At 28.5% G+C, this 18,480-nt stretch overlaps 1 protein-coding gene across 1 annotated transcript in view; it reads right to left on the bottom strand.

The window, feature by feature from the left end:
- Positions 1-13,423, bottom strand: part of LOC111614161 (zinc finger Ran-binding domain-containing protein 2-like) — a 23,029-nt gene extending 9,606 nt beyond the window's left edge. The window contains exons 1-3 of the mRNA XM_023355540.1: positions 13,298-13,423; positions 12,509-12,709; positions 7,602-7,737 (exon numbers count right to left, since the gene is read on the bottom strand). Of these exons, the coding sequence (XP_023211308.1) occupies positions 7,602-7,737; positions 12,509-12,674 (302 nt within the window). The 5' untranslated portion in view covers positions 12,675-12,709; positions 13,298-13,423. The remainder of the gene's footprint in view (positions 1-7,601; positions 7,738-12,508; positions 12,710-13,297) is intronic.
- Between the last annotated feature and the right edge of the window lie 5,057 nt (positions 13,424-18,480).

Raw genomic sequence — 18,480 nt, 5'->3', positions numbered from 1 at the left:
CGATTGAAGCAAACTGCCGAATAACAACACGTGAAATCACTAAGAGATTAAATCTGTCAAATTGAACTGTTTATGATTACTTGAAACAAATTGGTTTTGTTTCAAAGCTTGATATATGAGTTCCACATGTTCTTAAGGTGAGATGCTATCTTTGGTGGGATTTTAAGGAAATTTTTTTTCGGCGCTTTTACCAGACAATTTAACAATTGATTCAAAAGTGTACTGCCATTGAGTAAATAAATTGAGGATTTATTATATTAAAAAAATAAATATGCATAAAAATTAATAATATAGAAAAGGTTAGTGGAAATAATTAAGTAAACTGAAAAGACAGCAATAAATTATCGTTTAACTTTAAATTAATTAATTTTTTAAGATATTCCTATAAACTTTTAAAAGAGTTTTAATATCTTTTAAGAGATTTTTAAATTTTTATAAATATATTTAAACTTTGAAAGTAACTTCAAAATTTATGTTGCAATATTATTTCTAAAATTACAAACATTTGCCAGTTTAAATAACAGTATAGCAAATTAATCAAAATCAGTAACTTGTAAAATATTGTACAAGGATTGCATGCTGACAATGATTGAAGAGGGCTCAAAAAAACCTAAAATGCAGTTTTATGTCAATAATGTAAAAAGAAGTCAATAAAAGGATTGCTGTTTCAAGCCTGGATTTGTAAATGGAATTAGAAATCAGTAAAAAAAATTTGTTTGTATATACAAATATTTCTCATTAAAAAATGTTAAAAACCCATAAATGTAGTAACCCATTTCATGATTCATAAATTGTTGCATGTTTCAATTTACATAATTTAATTCTTATTAGTTATTAACTAAAAACTGAGTATGTAATTACAAGTCATTATTCAACATCCTTCTTTTCTTCTGCACATTTCACAAGTGTAAAAATATATTGATATAATCAGCATTTAAATTTAGCATCTCAATTCAAGACAGAGATGAAAGAACTCATACAAAACATTTGGAAAGCAACCAGTTCAAATCTTTGTGAAACGCTGGCAGCGTCAATGCCAAAACAATGTCTGGTGAAATCAAAGGAGGCCCACAAAATATTAAATTTAATAAGTTGTGAAAAATGTTTACTGTGTAGTAAACAAAATTGTATGATAAATTTTTTTGAAAAATTTTTGTCATTATTTTATATTTTATTTCTTTCTTACATTTGCTTATAATTGTAGTTATAATTTTTGGGGAAAGAAATAAAGAATGTTTCTTCTCTATTTTGGCTACTTTTTTTACTGTGCTATATGATCATATTTTTTAAAAAAGACTTGAGAAAATGAACATTTTTCTTGCTCACTATATATTATAATTTTTTTGTAGTTATTCTGTATTTTTAAAGTAGATTTTTAAATCATAAATCTAAAAATTTTAAACCATGAAAATTATGTAATTTAAATTTAAGATTTTTAAAAACTGAACAAAACAAAATCTTACCTGGTACATTGAGGTAATTATTACCTACAAAAATTGAAAAAATTTAATATAAATTTATGGTCATATTATAGAAACATATTAGTTTAATATATATTCAATCAATAATTTAAAATTTTTGAAATAAACTTTAATATTTTTTTTAATTTTTTCATATATTACAATCAATAGTTTTAAACAAATTTTTATTACAATATGTGTGCAAGTCATAACAAACTGAAACTGATTTTTTTTCTTACATGATAATCACCATGTTGGCTTAGTGACTGTGGTCTTTTTCAAAGCATTTCTTATAGAAATCACCATACTTCTGTTATTGTTTTTTGCTAGTTTTTGAAGATGTGTAGTAAGCTATCAATTGAGATGCACTACAGAATTGCCTCCAATGCTTTGACCACAGCTGTTATAGACACAACATGGGTTCCTGCAACTTCAGTGTTGGAAATAGGAAAAGTTTCAGGCTTCCAAATCTGGGTTGTAAGTAGATATGGATGCATGAGATATTTTTCTTGACCAAAAACTTAATAACCACAATAACAATATAGAAATACACATTTTCATGGCACAGCTGCCAACCACTGGCATAGAGATTAGGGCATTTCCTATGAATGTGATCCAACAGGAAATATCCATGGACAGTGTGCAGAATTAACAAATAGTGCTGTCCTATGACTGATAAATGTGGTGACACAATGTTGGTTGATTATTCCTTGTCAACACTCTCATAGGAATTGTAGATATATCTGTTTCAAGATTAATTTCTGGCCTTTAGAGAAAAATAGAGAATATAGTAAAGAAAAGATTCATTAAACCATTGAAATGAAGCTCTTCTTTATTATATGCTTGTTTCAACATTTCATAAGCTTGTGTAATTGTTTTTTGCAAGCATCAGCAAAATTTAAGTACTGCATACTGTTTGTAACCTCCACTTTAGTCCTGTAATCAGAAATAAATCATTACTAGGTTAAAGAGGCAAACTGAAAAATTTCTGACTGTATTTTTTTCTTTTGTATGAATTGCTGAAGTTTTACTAGTTTTGGTTTTTATACTTTACAGCTATTTTTCTTTTCCAGCCAGTACTAGGCCTATTAACTACAGTCAAAGTGTAAAAAATAACAGTAGTCTAAGTTAACACGTTAAAAATGTTAACATATTATATATACCATATATTGGCAATGACGATGCTGACAAGGAATGGGGATTAGTCACCATAGACTCCATAGCTATAGCTCTGCTCTATTTTATTTTGTTGTGAGGAACAAATGACATTTGTCCTATGTGCTTTAGCAGCCAAACAAAGCACTGTGTTTCTGTGTAATTTTTTGAATAGATGCATCAATAACTGTTCTGTACAGTGATAAGATCTGGAATTTGTTATAGTGATTTTTTTCCTATCGAAAGCATAGCTATTCTTTCAACTGGGAAAATCAGTCTCAATTTGTTTTAACTTGTCCTTCAGTTTGCATATCAAAACTGATGAACAGAAAGAGATATAATTTTATTATAGTAATTTTAAAAATTGAAATTTTTAATATTAACTTAATTATAAATTTACAATATAATCTAACAGAAAAATCAACAGCTTAGAATATAGTAGAGCTCAAATTTGTGCTACAATGTCTTGTAAGCTAAACTGGTATATTACCAGTTATTCTATCTAAGGACTGCGAGATATAATTATTACAGTTTTGATTATTTCACTAGTTTTTTGATGTTTCGTATGTTGATATATATTTATTCTCTGTCAATCTAAGCAAAGCCGTAACGGCTTGGCTTAGACCACTGATGAACTAAACACTATTGTTATTCTTTGTTAACATAGCAAAATATACAAATATATATNATAATTAAATAAATAAATTATTAAATTATCTGTAGTAAAAATTCAACATTCCATTTTTTAGACTGCTTTTTTGTTTTGTTTAAGATTTTATTATAATTCAACTAATTAAAGTAATTGTTATAATGAAGCTGATAATATGAGTATCAGGCATTATAAATCTTGTTAAGGATGAATAATATAGTTAAATTCAAAAATATAGTGAATGAAGGAAAATTTTTATTTTTAAACATGTATAAATCAAATTTGAATGATGTAAAAATGGAAAATTAAACTGCATTATCAAATAATCATCTTAGATTAAAAAAAATGTAACTGGTGACAGATTCAAGTTACTGATGATTGAAAAACCAACTGAATTTCTACTAATAGGTCAAATTAAATAAAAAATGTTATTTAAGTAATGACAGCATCAAACATATAGTCTTTATTAGCTCTCCATATATATTGAGGAAGTATAATTTAGTAACGATAAATTTTAAATTATACTGAGTTATAAAATCCTAAATATTGTCTAATGAAACAAACTTTTCATTTCTGAACAAAAAAATAGTCATTTTTCAAAAAAAAAAAAAATGAAATCTCATTGACAGGTAAGACATGTGATGCAATTATTGTCATGCTAATAGGCCTTATTTTATTTTTTTAACATATTAAATGAAAATGCAATATAATAGTTTTATAGATTGATTAATTAATGTTTAAATTATAATTTAACACACAATAGCATTATTTTCTGCCATTCTTTTTATGATTGAAAATAAAAATAATTTTATCATTACCATTTTTAATTTATTCACTTCATTTTTTAAACTCTACAGCAGTGGTTCTCAACCAGGGTCCTTGTAACATTACTGGGGGTCCACAGAAAAAATTACTGAATTGGGGTTCACGGTGATATTTTAATGGTCTATAGGGTAATTCTACTTCAGAACAATTGTTTTACTGAGAATTAAATTTCTACAGTCAATTTCTATATATTGTCAATTTCTTTATTACTCATTTCTTGCATAAGGGTTAAAATATAAATTATTTAAAATATTGAATATTTATGCAACATATATATCTCATTGAAAAAGGTCAAGAAGAGATTAGCTGGTGTTTGTTAGGAGAATCTTATACCATAAGCATCATGTCATTTGACAGTGACATTTCTGAACGTTTTCCTTTCTTTTTTTTTATTAGTGAAAAATATAAGGCTTTTTTTTCTGTGCAATGTCTATGGGGATTCACAAAAAAAAAAAAAAATAATTAAGAGGAAAAGGGGTCCATGGGTAAAAAAAGGTTGAGAACCACTGCTCTACAGTATAGAAATTTCTTTCATCTTAACTAAACTAACATTCATACACAATTTAAATTATTAAATGGCTTTCAAGTTATAAGCTGGTATTAAAAATAAATCTTCATGTAACATTTTCTGAACAATAAATGGAACAAAACAGAATCTAATCATCCTATTGGATGGTCTGATCATTATAATCCATCAGGTCTTTACCAAAGAAGAAGGAATATCTTTCTTTGAATAAGATATATTTTATAATTATATTTACATCTAAGACAGAAATTGACTATTGCCTTTTCGTCTTTGTATTTCCTGCATTTAAATTATTTCTGGAATTTTCTTAATCTTTTAAAAACTCAAAATGCATTATTACTGAATTCCAGATGCTACAGAATGAATATACTTTTAATGTTAGTAACATTAAAATATATACAATTGTGAGAGGTCGGACTTTGAAAAAAAAAACCCACAATTTTATTCGGGAATTTTTTGAAAGAAAATTCATTTTTCGTTTTGAAAAGGAAATTTATTTAAATCTCAGAGAAAACAAACTTTTCGATTTTATTACTGGAGGATGAGTGCATCTCTCTTCCCAGAGTCGTTTCCTTTCCCAGAATGCGTCACTGGGAACTACTACAAAAAATTCACTATTGGTGGAAAATGACAATGTGACTTGGAAATAAAGAGGAGACCTGAAGGAACAGTGAGAGGGATCGAAAGTCTGCGAAAATATTCCCTGTGTGCCAGCCGAAAGGATTTACCATCATCGCTCATCACCGTGCGCTCCTCCCAAATATCTAGTGTTTCTCTGGGAACACCTATGAAGAACTAACAGATCTCAACTTTTGATAGACTTTAACCGCCATCCAAGGCAACAGACATTCCCAAGGCTCCTCAATGGCTCCACAGACATCTGGAAATCCATACATAGTGCTTCAGATATTTATAACGACCTGCGATGTTATGTAAGTTCTCTCTCCAACTTGGTTCTCGCAAAGAAACTTTAAGGTAAATACCCTTTTGTAGAACTAGTTCAATAAATGAATTTTGTTATTGTTAGAATTGTGTTTGGTGCACTTCCTCAAGTGATCTCCATCCTGAGTCAAACTGCCCACAGACGCGACTGCTTGCGCATAAACGCTAACGTAACGGTCTCTGTGTCTACCCAGAAGACACAGTGGTGTCAGTCCTGATAAATTTGTCATTGAAGCCTTCGCCGACGCAATGTTGACCCTTCAGTCCTGTGGTGCCAAAGCATAGAGGGGGCCCTTCAGCATTGTCACACAATTATAAACAATTTCTAGATTGGATTAACTTAGTTAATAAAAAATTTAAATAAGCAACAATTCTAAGCCATCATCTAAAAACTTCTTTTCCTAATATTACTTGTTAGATACTTTAAAATTTAATAATGTCAAAATCATAAAAATTGAAAAGTTATATTAGCAAGTTTTCTATATTTACAATATTTCTAGAATTTTTAATTCATAATTTATAAATTTAAAATTTATTCTTGTCAAATTACTTTACATATTCTAGGCAAAATTTATATATATATTTTTACTTTCTTTTATTTGATATATATCTGATAAACCACAACCTCTGTATGTCTTTCTCTTACCTATTAATTGATTAATTTCTTTTTACTTACATTTCTATTATTTAGAATGTTTGGAGTGTTTTAATATTTGAAATTATTAAGATTATTAAGGAATAGCAAAAAGGGAAATCTGTGTGAAATTATGCAGAACAGTTTCACATTCCAAAATCCACAATTTAAGATACCATTATGAAATTGCTTACAAAAAATAGTGTAGTTAATAAGGTTCAATCTGGATGTCATGAAATACAGTAATGTGATAGAAATGTGTCATTTGGCAGGAAAGTGAAGAAAAATCCATAAATAATCGTTCCTAATTGTTGAGGCTTTTGAAGAATGTGGAATATATATATCTACAGAAACTGAGAAAAATTTTAAAAGCAAGTAGCTATAAAGATTTTGTTGCTAAGAAAAAAACTATTTGTCAACAGAAAAAAACAAAAAGTAAAGGTTAAAGTTTGCAAAAGAGTTTTATATAAAATCAATAACATTTTGAAAATCAGTTTTGAGGTCAGATGATCCAAATTCAATGTGTTTGGTTCAAATGATTGCCTGAAAGTATGAAGAAAAGCTGGAGAATCTTTTAGAATGAAAAACCTGATCCTTACAGTAAAATGTGGAGATGGTTTAGTGCTATTTGAGGTTGTTTCTGCAAATAGTGCTGGAACTCTGCAATTTATTGATGGAATAATTAATCAATATGTGTAAAAACAGATTTTAAATAAAATTTTTCAGAAATCAGTAAGAAAATTAAAGTCAGGGTAAAAGCTTGTTTTTAGCATGGCAGCAATCCAAAGCACACTTCAAAAATCAGTTTCTTGATGTGCACTGTATAAAAGTGCTTCCTTGGTTTCCACAATTGCCCAATATCAACCCAATAGAGCATATATGGGATCACATTGAATGAACAATAACAAACAAAATTGATCTTAAAATCATCATCAGAGTTTTGAATTTAATAGACAAAACTGTTATAAAAATTTGGATGAATGCCTAGTTGTTTAGACGATATCACAGCAAAAACAAAACCAACTCATTCTTAAATGTATAAAATAATGTGTTTTATCATTATTTATTTCTTTTGTCCAGATAATTTTGTGATGTAAAAATGTTTTAAATAAAATTATTTTTCTCTTTTTGATCAATGTATTTTTACATGTAAATATTTTTTTCTGTGTAAAAAGTCTGAAGATTTTACATCTGTCATTATTTTTTCCCCTATTTTACGTGAGAAATGGGTGACAACCAAAGAACGCTTCCATTTTATAGATGTCCAGCTACTTTTGTGACCTAGTGTATGTTCATTTCTTATTAAAGATTATTTATTTGCTGAGTTGAGAAGTTGAAAAAAAAGCTTACAATGAAACAATTATCATCAAAAATGTATTCTATCTTAAATACTATATTTTTTATACTAACTTTATTACACCATTTTCATTAGCTTCAACAACCAATGTAGATTTGTCACTAAGATAGGTTCGAGTTGATGAACTACTTATACCAGAAGCCTCACTAATACTACTTCGTGTGCTGTCATTCTCTGTTCTGCTACCACCTAAAAAATCAAAGTAAATGTAAATGAGAATATAATCATTTCTGCATAATAAATAAGTGTAAAGATTTTTTTCTAATGTTAAATCATTTAAGATTAGAAAAAAAAACTTCTAAATCAAAATATTGTACAATTTTCATATTCAATATATGGTGACAATGATACGATAATGTTTATAACAGTAAGAATTACTCTCTTAACATTTTGACTATATCCAAACATTGTATATTTAAACAAGAANTTGTTGGCCTTGCCTACTATTTTCAAATAAAATTAGTGTGTGGAATAAGAATGGCTTTGATGATTTAAATAATTTGAGTAAAGCTGGCAAAAGACACGAAAGTTGTAACGTCACATCAATTCTTTCATAAAATTGAAGCAATTTGGAAATCAAAACAGAATAGAATTTAACATTAGTAGACAATATAAAATAAATATTGAAAATTATAACAAGATAATTATGGCTAATAGATATATTATATCTAAATTAATAGATGTTATATGTTTTTTCTCAAAGGAAGAATTGGCATTTAGAGGGCATAGGGAATCTATTGAATCTAATAACAGAGGTAATTTGAACTTGTTTATTTATTAAGTATGTCAGATAATCTATTAAAAATACATTTAAAGAAGTGTACGGTTTTTATTGGCTTATTGAACAAAGGAATACGAATGGTCCCTGACATGCAATTAACTGATTGCCCCCATAAGTCAGCTTCTTACAGAAACACAGCTTCCCTATCATCAAATGTCATGGCATGCCACTGGAACATATGCATTGAATCGTGAGTGGTTTGATGAATACCGAGTTCTGCTCTGAAGTACTGGGCATGTACAATTGTATATGCAATAAAAGATTGATTGATTGAATGGTTTAGTGAATACTGAATTGAATTTCCATGTACAGTACTGTTAAAATTTCTGAAAAAAGGAATGTTTTTATACAATCTTTGATCTCAGCATCTATTTCTCCAAGTCTGTAAAATGTCATCAAGGATTCTTGCTATTTACTTTGTCATAAAAATAACAACTTATTCCACATTATTACTTTATTTCTTAAAAAATAGCCTTATACAGTTTGATGTGTAATTAACCAAAGTAGGAAAAGAGGGCACATATCCTTTTCCTTTTCATGGAAGATGAGATTTTTTCTATTTCATCTTTTGAGGTGAATCAAGGTGAATAGATTAACATTAAGAGTGTAGTTTTCTAGATGAACAGCTCCTCAATCAGAGAATAAATGGGATCCTTAGCTGATGGATACTGGAATAGCCTGTAATAGGCAAGTTAACCGCAAATAAATGTGTAATACTGGTAATTAAACAGTTGCAGACCATGAGTGGCAGAATCAACAGGAGAGTGTAAACTGTCTGGTAAATGTAGTTCTATAAAATGCCATATATATCCTATGACAAGTCCAAGTCAAGAGAAGAAAGGAACACCTTAAAAGCCCTAGCTGTTGGTAGCAAAACAGCCAATACTGACAAAGTTATAAATGAGCAATTATTTATTGTAACATCATCACAATGCTGTGCTGCAGTTTTTAATCACATTTTTAATTTATTTAATTTAAAATATCTTCACCTCAAATTAGTATTGGCTTGCCCCTATACATCATACTTTTCCTTAACAACAGAGTTGTGCTGGTCATCTATTAACCTGTCCTGTGTTGTTCCCGAAAATATTCATGTTGACCTCAATCCGAATATTTTCGTGTCTACATCAAAACGTTTATGATACTAGATGTTGCTATGCGTCACAATTTTTATATTAAAACGAACTTTTGAAATATAGTTTTTTTTGTTTCTATATTTTTCAATATATTTATTTTGTTTGTGAAACATAAAAAAATAATTTTTAACAACACAGTAAACATGATTATTATTTTTAAAAAAATTTTCGGCTTAACATCGACAAAAATTCAACATGGCATCACAGGCAAAAGATGAAAATTTCAACATCGGATAGGTTTATTGCTTTCAAGGAAAGTTTTGAATTGAAATAATGCGACTTCCAATTTGCATTGGATGTTTGTATATAGTTAATTGAGGCTTGAATATATCTGGTCTCGCATTTCATCTATCTAACTCTGTTCTCAAGATTAAGGAAAGACAAATGGATGACACATGGAGACACAGATGACAGTGGAAATTTATAAGTCTACAATGTTTTCAAATTGCAGCACAACAATCAGAAGAACTTGTGATCAGACTATTACAGGCATAGTTGCAGCAACTGGACTAACTATGGTACTGCATAGAAGAAAGCAATGGCACACTACTTCTTTATACGTATTAAGAATATTTACAGAAGGTTCAACAAAAAAATAGATATGTTAATGGCAAATGAGTCCCCTGATCTGAAGGCAACCATTATTCAACTGGAGCAGAGCAAGATCTCTTGAGTGGATCTGAAGAGTATGATGTAGCTGGATCAAGATTTTCAAGAAGTCCAGTGGCATATGGGCCCTCAAACAGATTTAAATTAGAGAGTTTCATGTACAGTGTTGACTTCAAACATTTTCATTTGGGGAATTTTGGGAGAATTCCCCCAGTTTTCTTGTTTGTTTTTTAATGAGGTTGCTCTGTGCTGTGCCACACCAGTAATCTGTACCACCCTGTATTTTAGTAGTTTAAAATTATATGAAATCTTTGTTTTAAATTTGAAACTTATATGCATGCTCCAGTTCCATTTTTGTTGTATTCCTAAAGACAATATTTTATAAGTATCAAAAATTTTTCATTGATTCATTTTTCTTGTTTAAGACTTTTTCTGTAATTACCAGTGGCATGCCACGTCATTTGATGATAGGGAAGCTGTGTTTCTGTAAGAAGCCGACATCCAGGGGCAATCAGTCAATTGCGCATCAGTGATGGTCTAGGGTCCATTCGTATCGTTTAATCGNAGTCAACATATACTCCATGCTATTATATATTTTGTACATCATCTTTTCTTACCTTTATCACAAAATTCTCAGCAATGCATGAATAAAAGTAAAAAATAAATAAATAAAATAACTACAATACATATATACACATATATACATAAAGTAAATTATTCACATTTGTGCAATACTACTATAATGATTATACTAAATAAATGCATGCAACATATACATGCAATTTCTTATATAAATGCAATTAATTAACAAGTACATCAGGCTTTTATCAATATAAATGCAAAAGAATAGTCATATTTCTAAAGGCTTTTTTTCTACAATGAATTATTATATATGACAATAAAATTTATTATTAAAAGTATTCCACCTAGAATCTCATAAGAATTCATATTTATTTTTCCAAATATAAGCAATATTTACATATATTTTGTTTATATCTAGTCTGTATTAATACTTTATATAAATTTATTTAAAACTATAATTTTATGTATACATAGTAAAAATGACTTTATTAATGATATTCTATGTTACTTATGAAAGTAAAGCTATCATACAGTTTATGAAAGTGTATGATAGCTTTTATTAATAAAAACATAATTGCATTTTATACAAAATTTAATAGCAGTTTTGTATTTATTCTATCTGAAAATTAATGTTGGAGCTGTTAGTGTCAAAAGAATAACAATTTATATTTATACACATATACACAAGTATATATAATAAAAAACATACTTATTATTGTATAAATATAAGAAATATTTATTTATTTACAAAAGTACATGGTAATGTATAAAAAAAGGCAAGGGATGTTGACAGACTAAAAGCTTTTCTTCAGGAATTTTTCCATCATTTTTTGAACATATTTAAAAATTGTTAGGATTGAAGGTCATCATTTCTAATACTTGTTAGCTTAATTTACTCATTAAAATTGAATTTTTGTATATTTCTAATAAAAACATTAGTTTCTACATTGGAAAGAAAAATGTTGTTAGCCTGCCTTTAAAATTTAAATGTCAAAAGTAAGCAATAAACAGAAAAATCTTTCAGGTAAAAGTTATGTTATTTTGCATAGATTCAACTGCCACTATAAAAAATATGTTTTCATTTGAAAATAACAAGTTGACCTTGATGCAACCTTGAAATCATGCTCAAAATAAATAAATCTGTTACCCTTTTGACTTCAAAACAAACATATTTTATTTTAAACATTTTCCTCTGCAACATTTTGTTTCAGAGATCCTTCATTTTTTTCAGGTTTAAATGCCCCACTTTATATTTGTCACAATTCTGTGTTAGCAGTGAAAAGTCATTTTTTAAAACTAATTCTTAGCTGTTTTTGGAAATCTTTGAAACCACTGAGCACTGACAGTGATTAATTGACAAACTGAATAAATTCAAAATATCTATTATAATAAATATTTTTTATGTTTTGTAAAAAGTTTTTAATTGGAGGATTAATTTATATAAAAACTTTTGACTGCAATTATAAAATTTATATCTTCACATAACAGGTTTTAAAATTCTGTATTTAATAATCATATACAGTACATAAAATTTAAGTTTTTGACAGAAATAAAAAAATCTAGTGTAAAAAATTATTCAAACAATTATGTTTGAGTGTTTAATTTTACTTAATTTTTATGAAATGAATATAATAGATATTGCATTTCATTTAAAACTTCTATAATTATATTCTTAGATTAGATTTACATAATGTTTTTACTAATTATTTTTCCTAGTTAGGATAAATCTGTTTCAGATTTTCAAATGTTGGGAATAGGTTTAATATTATAATAATGTTACAATTCATCATGAATATCTCATGAATGATAATCAATAACAATATAAATTTTGTTAATAAAATAAAATACTTGCCAGATGATCTTAATGATGATGTTTCTCTTGATTCTGGCATAGATCGAGAACGATCAGCTGAAACACTGCGGCTACTTGGATGTCTAGTTTCATCTTTATCAGCTTTTTGTTCCATAGATTTTGATCTGGTTTTTCGTAAACTTAATCTTCTTCTCAAAGTACCCATTAAAGATCTTTTTTCTTTTGATCGGGATCTATGAACTAATGAAAGTAATTTTTAGAATTTGAATATTTTATATGAAATATACCTATAAAATGAAATAAAATCTTCATATCACAATAATCAATTTGTGTGTGGATATATACATACACAAATATCTTGTTAAATTTTTTATATATTAGATGATCATCAATATTAAAAATTAACATTAAAATTAAATTGTATTAAACAAGCATTATTAGTAAAACTGAGATTTATAACACGAAATATAAAAACACAAACATTATTAATAAAGAATCTGAATATATGATACTGGTAAATTTATGATTTGGTAACATCATAGCAATGATTTTGAATGATTTATAGCTCAGAAGAAAATTTTATTTCAAGAAAGCAGCTAAGATATCTTTTTGAAACTAGGTCTTTTAGTTTACAAGATGACCAATTTTGGAAAAAAATTAAACAGTAAAATTGACATTTTTGTAAAAATTTTCATGAAAGCTAATAAGAAAATCTATCTTAAATTGCCAAGAAAGAATGTTTAATTTGGCTAATTACTATGTAAAACAGATATTTGATCCTTATCTCTCTATATGATAATATCATTGCCTGCTCATAATGCACTTTACCTTAATCCATGCAGACATAGATCCATATATATCATAAAAACTATAGTAACTCAGTGATGAGTTACTATAGTTTTATAGTTACTCATGAGTTATTATTATAAAGTTATTATGAGTTACTATTATAAAGTGCATTATGATGAAACAATGACAAGTGATTGACATTGTTTCATCTAACTAAGTACACATTAAATTTTGTCTTTTATATTATTCATATAGTATTACTATAATTAAAAATTCCAATCCTTATAAAATACACACACACACACACACACACAAACAAACTAACAAACAATCATGATTATTCCAAAGGATAGTAAGTCTGATTCATTAACAAAAAATTATTTCTTTGGAACAAAATTAATTTTTGTTGGCTTTTAATATACCATTTTTCTGATTACCCAATAAATCTAAATTATCAATCATTCAAAAAATTTTTGAAATGCTAAGTTTATTATTAATCTTCTTGTTGATCTTTATTGAATAGATTGTGATTTGAATGTGTTTATTGTCTTTGAAGTTGACTTAACTTTAAGAAAGAAAGATTAAGATAAACAATCTAAAAATTCAATGCTAATTTTTTCAATAGTAACCAATAGTTATATACAATAGACTAGTAGTTTCTTCCAAAGAAATATTTAGCCAGATGCTATTGTGAAATAAGCCGAGGGTACAAAGTTAGTAAACTTGTGTACCACTTAATCGACACAAGATCTTGCAATCCAATCTCTAACTTTTAAGGAAGGCTTTAATTTTTATAAAAATCTAGATTGTGAAACCAGGATCCACGTCAGGACGTGACACCAGTTAAACTATTATTCGTGGTTTAACTCACAATTTATCCTTAATTAGAAATATCTGTGATGCTCCAGTGACAACATCCAAGATAAGCTAAGGTCAACCATTGAGTGAGTTGGAGTGCATAATGAATAAGATCGTTTATAAAACAATAAATTTAATATAACTAAACTAAAGAATGAATACAAATTAAAATACACAATTGAATCAAATTACAATAAATGGAGTTACCAATATTACATTCGGGGCTTATCCTGTAGGGAGATCAAACCAGCCAACTTAAATCTATATTTAACCTAATTGCGTGAAATCTAACACTTATGTAGGAGAGAGAGTTTACATCAATCTAACAGATATATACTACCTTCCCAATTTCAGTACATATCTTGTATTTGAATGCTGTCTTCTTGTTCAAGATCAAGGAGACGTTTAGGAATCGTAACATCTATGGATGCGCTATTACAATATGATCGACATTTATGCGGCGGTCCTCTTATCTTGGAACTGTCTTCGTTGTATATTCTATGGCAAGTACTTCTTTTGATGAATTTTCTCCTATGGCATGTTCGTACTTTGTTGAACTGCCCGGAGTGACAGAAAAATGTCCCTTTTATACAAGTCGACAGCCTAGTCTCACGTGTGGCTGCTTCTGATTTAACTTACTAGTCATCGTAAGAAAGGAAATGAACTTCCTATCAAAATCGAAAGTATTGACATCCATTGTTCGAAAAATTTGTCAAAGTTATAAAATATTTTCTAATTGAAATTACGTTGTTCTTTTTCTTGCTAATTTATTTATAAATGACCCCCCTTAAATCCTGATTCTCACATCATATATTCTGATAATTTACTTTTTATTTCATAAATTACAATTCATAATCCATGTAAAAGATGAAAATCCATTTCAGGTGGCTCTGAAGATGAAATTTCAAATTATATTTTATTTCCAAATCCACTCAGTATTTGATTAGTTTTAAGCTTATGATTCAAAATTTTAATCACAAAAACAGTTAATACAGGTATATCTCGAGTTACGTTGTTCTCGATTATACACCGTTTGTCAAAAAATATATGGAAAAATAAAAATCAAGTTTAAGTCATTTTATTTGATTTTATGTCCATCCATCACAAATATTGGAGTCGTAATATCACTAGAAAAGCGTTTAAAGCACATAAAATCATATTAAAATATATATACATTTACAAGTATGTACTGTACGTACAGTACANGATCTCCATTTTTATAAAATTAGTTTAGGGAAAAGCAGAATAATGTAACTACAGTATTTTTAAAAAAAATATTTATTTTAATCATATACATATTCACTTGAACTTCAGTTCAATATAGCCACTATTTAGATCAGGGGTGTCCAACCTTTTTGTTTCTCTGGGTCGCATTGGAATAAGTCAAGGAGATTTGGGCCAAAAGTTTATATAATATATACTTGTGGCCCAGTATACAAGTATATTTAAGGATTAATATGTCTAGATTATAATAATAAATATTAAAACCTTATCACGAAAAAGGACACTTTCAATTTTTACTTAGAATATATATAAATTCATTTATTTTTTTCGAATATTTTTTATGTCAAAAAAAAAGTAGCCACATTTGGCGCAATGTAGCCAAATCTTGCAACGTTGGAAGAAATGCTAAATAAAGCTGGAGTTGTGATTCAAAGGATTATAGACCCAAATCAGGGGGAAAGGAGAGAAAGGACAAAAGATAAAGAAGTGAGAAAGGTTGGAAAATTAAGAGTCAATATTTGCATAACAGAAGGTCTATTTACCCTTTCTCACTACTTTTTATCTTTTGTCCTTTCTCACTTTTCCCAAATTTGGGTCTATAATCCTTTGAGTCATAACTCCAGCTTTATTTAGTAATCCTTCCTCATTCACCAATCTCCAAGTATTTGAAAATATTTCCTTTCCGCTCAAAAATAAAATATAAATAAAGGTTTACGGCTTTGTGAAACTTCTTTTTTGAGTTTACACCATTGAAATAAATAAATAATAAAAAAATTAAAACATTTGTCAGTTTTGTTTACATGTTTATTGGGCCGCATTGGAACTTGTCTTGGGCCGCATGTGACCTGCAGGCTAGACACCCCTGATTTATATCATACATGAGCAATCTATTGCCTGAGCCTATAATTTGCAGTTTCCAAGACTTTGTCAATATAATTTTATTTTCCTGTTTCCTGTCTCATACCATTAGGCAACCATAATTAAATTAATATTCATGACAAAAAAATATTCAAACTAAACTTACAGTAAAAAGATGAGAATAAACTATATACAGTATTACTACTTAGCATATATTATTTTGGTAGCTAGTGTACTAGAGGTTATCAAATATGTTGGTACTCAGCAGGCTTAATAGCCTGTAACTTAGTAAGAAAAAATGCATACAGCCCATCAAAAGTCTACACAGTTCATTTTCAGCCCTCATCCAGAAAATGTTGTTCATCACTGATTTAGACTTACACATCTTTGCAAATAGAAAGGGAAACAACTTCATATACACAATTTTTACATGGAGAATCTAGCAAAGAGAAAAACAATCAATTTGGTAAAGTAGTATGAAACCTTCTAAGCACTAGAAAAACATATCTGCAGATGTCATGGAAGAAAGAGCTGCTTTTTTTCTTGCATTATAATAATGCAAATTCACACTGAAGTAAAAAAATAACAAAGATGCTTACAAATCTAAAGTTATTATGTACCCTATTTACAGGTCAAATCAGATCTGGCACAATTGAATTTCTGGTTGTTCCCAAAATTAAGAGAGAAGTTGAAAAGTTAATGTTTTCATCAGAAGCCTAAATTCAAGCTGCTGTAAAGGAATGAATTAAAAAAAAAGTTTTTGTGAATGCATAGAATGTGCATAAAAACTTACTGATTTTCCTTGATGACATAGTGGTAACATTTGCCATTTCACACTTATGTTAATGACAAAACTCATCATTCAAAAGTGTCATAATGGTGAGTTTTGGTAGTAATTTTTTTATTATATACTATATACACCTTATTGCTGAGAATTATTTAATACTTTAAACTAACATTTTCAACCTGATTAACAGGCCATCATAAGGTTATCATTGGAATGTTTAAATTCGTTCCACAATCGAATCAATATAAAATTTAAATTTAAAACAGTTCAAACAATAAAATATAAATAATATAACCAATCCATTAAATACATAAACTGAAAGAATCAAAATACATGGAGTTGAACAAAATATAATAACATATGATATAAAATTACATTGACGGCATGCTACGCATCAGATTTCATGAGTTATTCTTGATTATATATTTCCATGCCAATGGTAAGCCTGTGGCATCCTTGTAGTTTAAGCATTTGCCAGTCAGGCTAGATTTCAAACTTTTCCAAACTTAATGCCAGAGTTGGTGAATGCACCTGTGTAACAATTCTGGCCTTAACCCATTCAATGAACGAACCCTCTGTTTGCATCACTTTGGATAATGCTGTAGAATAGTGTCCTTTGCTTACATCATGCATATGCTCCTTAAGTCTTTTGTTGAGATTTCTGGTGGTGACACCTACATATTCTTTGTTCAAACCTAATTGATCATTTTTATAAGTTATCTTGTATACGCCCACTTGTTCATCTTTCTTGATTCTATCTTTGTCATTCCCAAGTAAGTTGTGCATTGTGAGAACTCTTTTGTACAGTAATCTTGTGTTCTTGTAATCCGAAATCTCCTTCATAATATTGGATATGTTTCTGTTGTATGTGAACTTAGTAATATTATTGTTCATAGCTTTCTTCATTCTCTTTTTGCTAGGATCTGTGTAAGAACTTATTAATCTTTCAATGACTTTTGCTCCAAACCCCAACATTTTAGCCACAGCTTTAATCCTATCTAACTCTTGCAGTCTGTCGTATATGTTGGAGCAGTAATGGAATGACCTTCTAACTAGAGCCCTAAATGCTGAAAGCTTATAGTTATGATCACTGGAGGTTGAAGGGATGTACAGTATAATGAGTCACGAGTGGGCTTGATGTATACCTTCGTGTTTAATTAAGGAACCGTTATTGAATGAAATGTCAATGTCTAAAAAATGCACTTCTGTAGTACTAATTTGCTCCAATTTAAGTTTTAAATTGCTGTTCAAGCGAGAAAAAAATTGTGTGACGTGTATGGAGAAGATGTATTGACAGAACAACAGTGCCAAACTGGTTTGCAAAATTTCATTCTGGCAATTTCAATATTGAAGATGCACCACATTCTGGATAGCCAGTTGAAGCCAATGAAAACAAAATAAAGGTACTGATTGAAGCAAACTGCCAAATAACAACACGTGAAATCACTAAGAGATTAAATTTGTCAAATTGAACTGTTTATGATTACTTGAAACA

This window comes from Centruroides sculpturatus, unplaced genomic scaffold (assembly GCF_000671375.1).
Source record: "Centruroides sculpturatus isolate CEXI.00-Female unplaced genomic scaffold, Cexi_2.0 scaffold1625, whole genome shotgun sequence".
Classification (NCBI taxonomy): Eukaryota; Metazoa; Arthropoda; class Arachnida; order Scorpiones; family Buthidae; genus Centruroides; species Centruroides sculpturatus.
The sequence above is the reverse complement of the archived record's forward strand: the minus strand, read 5'-3'. Positions and strand labels throughout refer to the sequence as shown.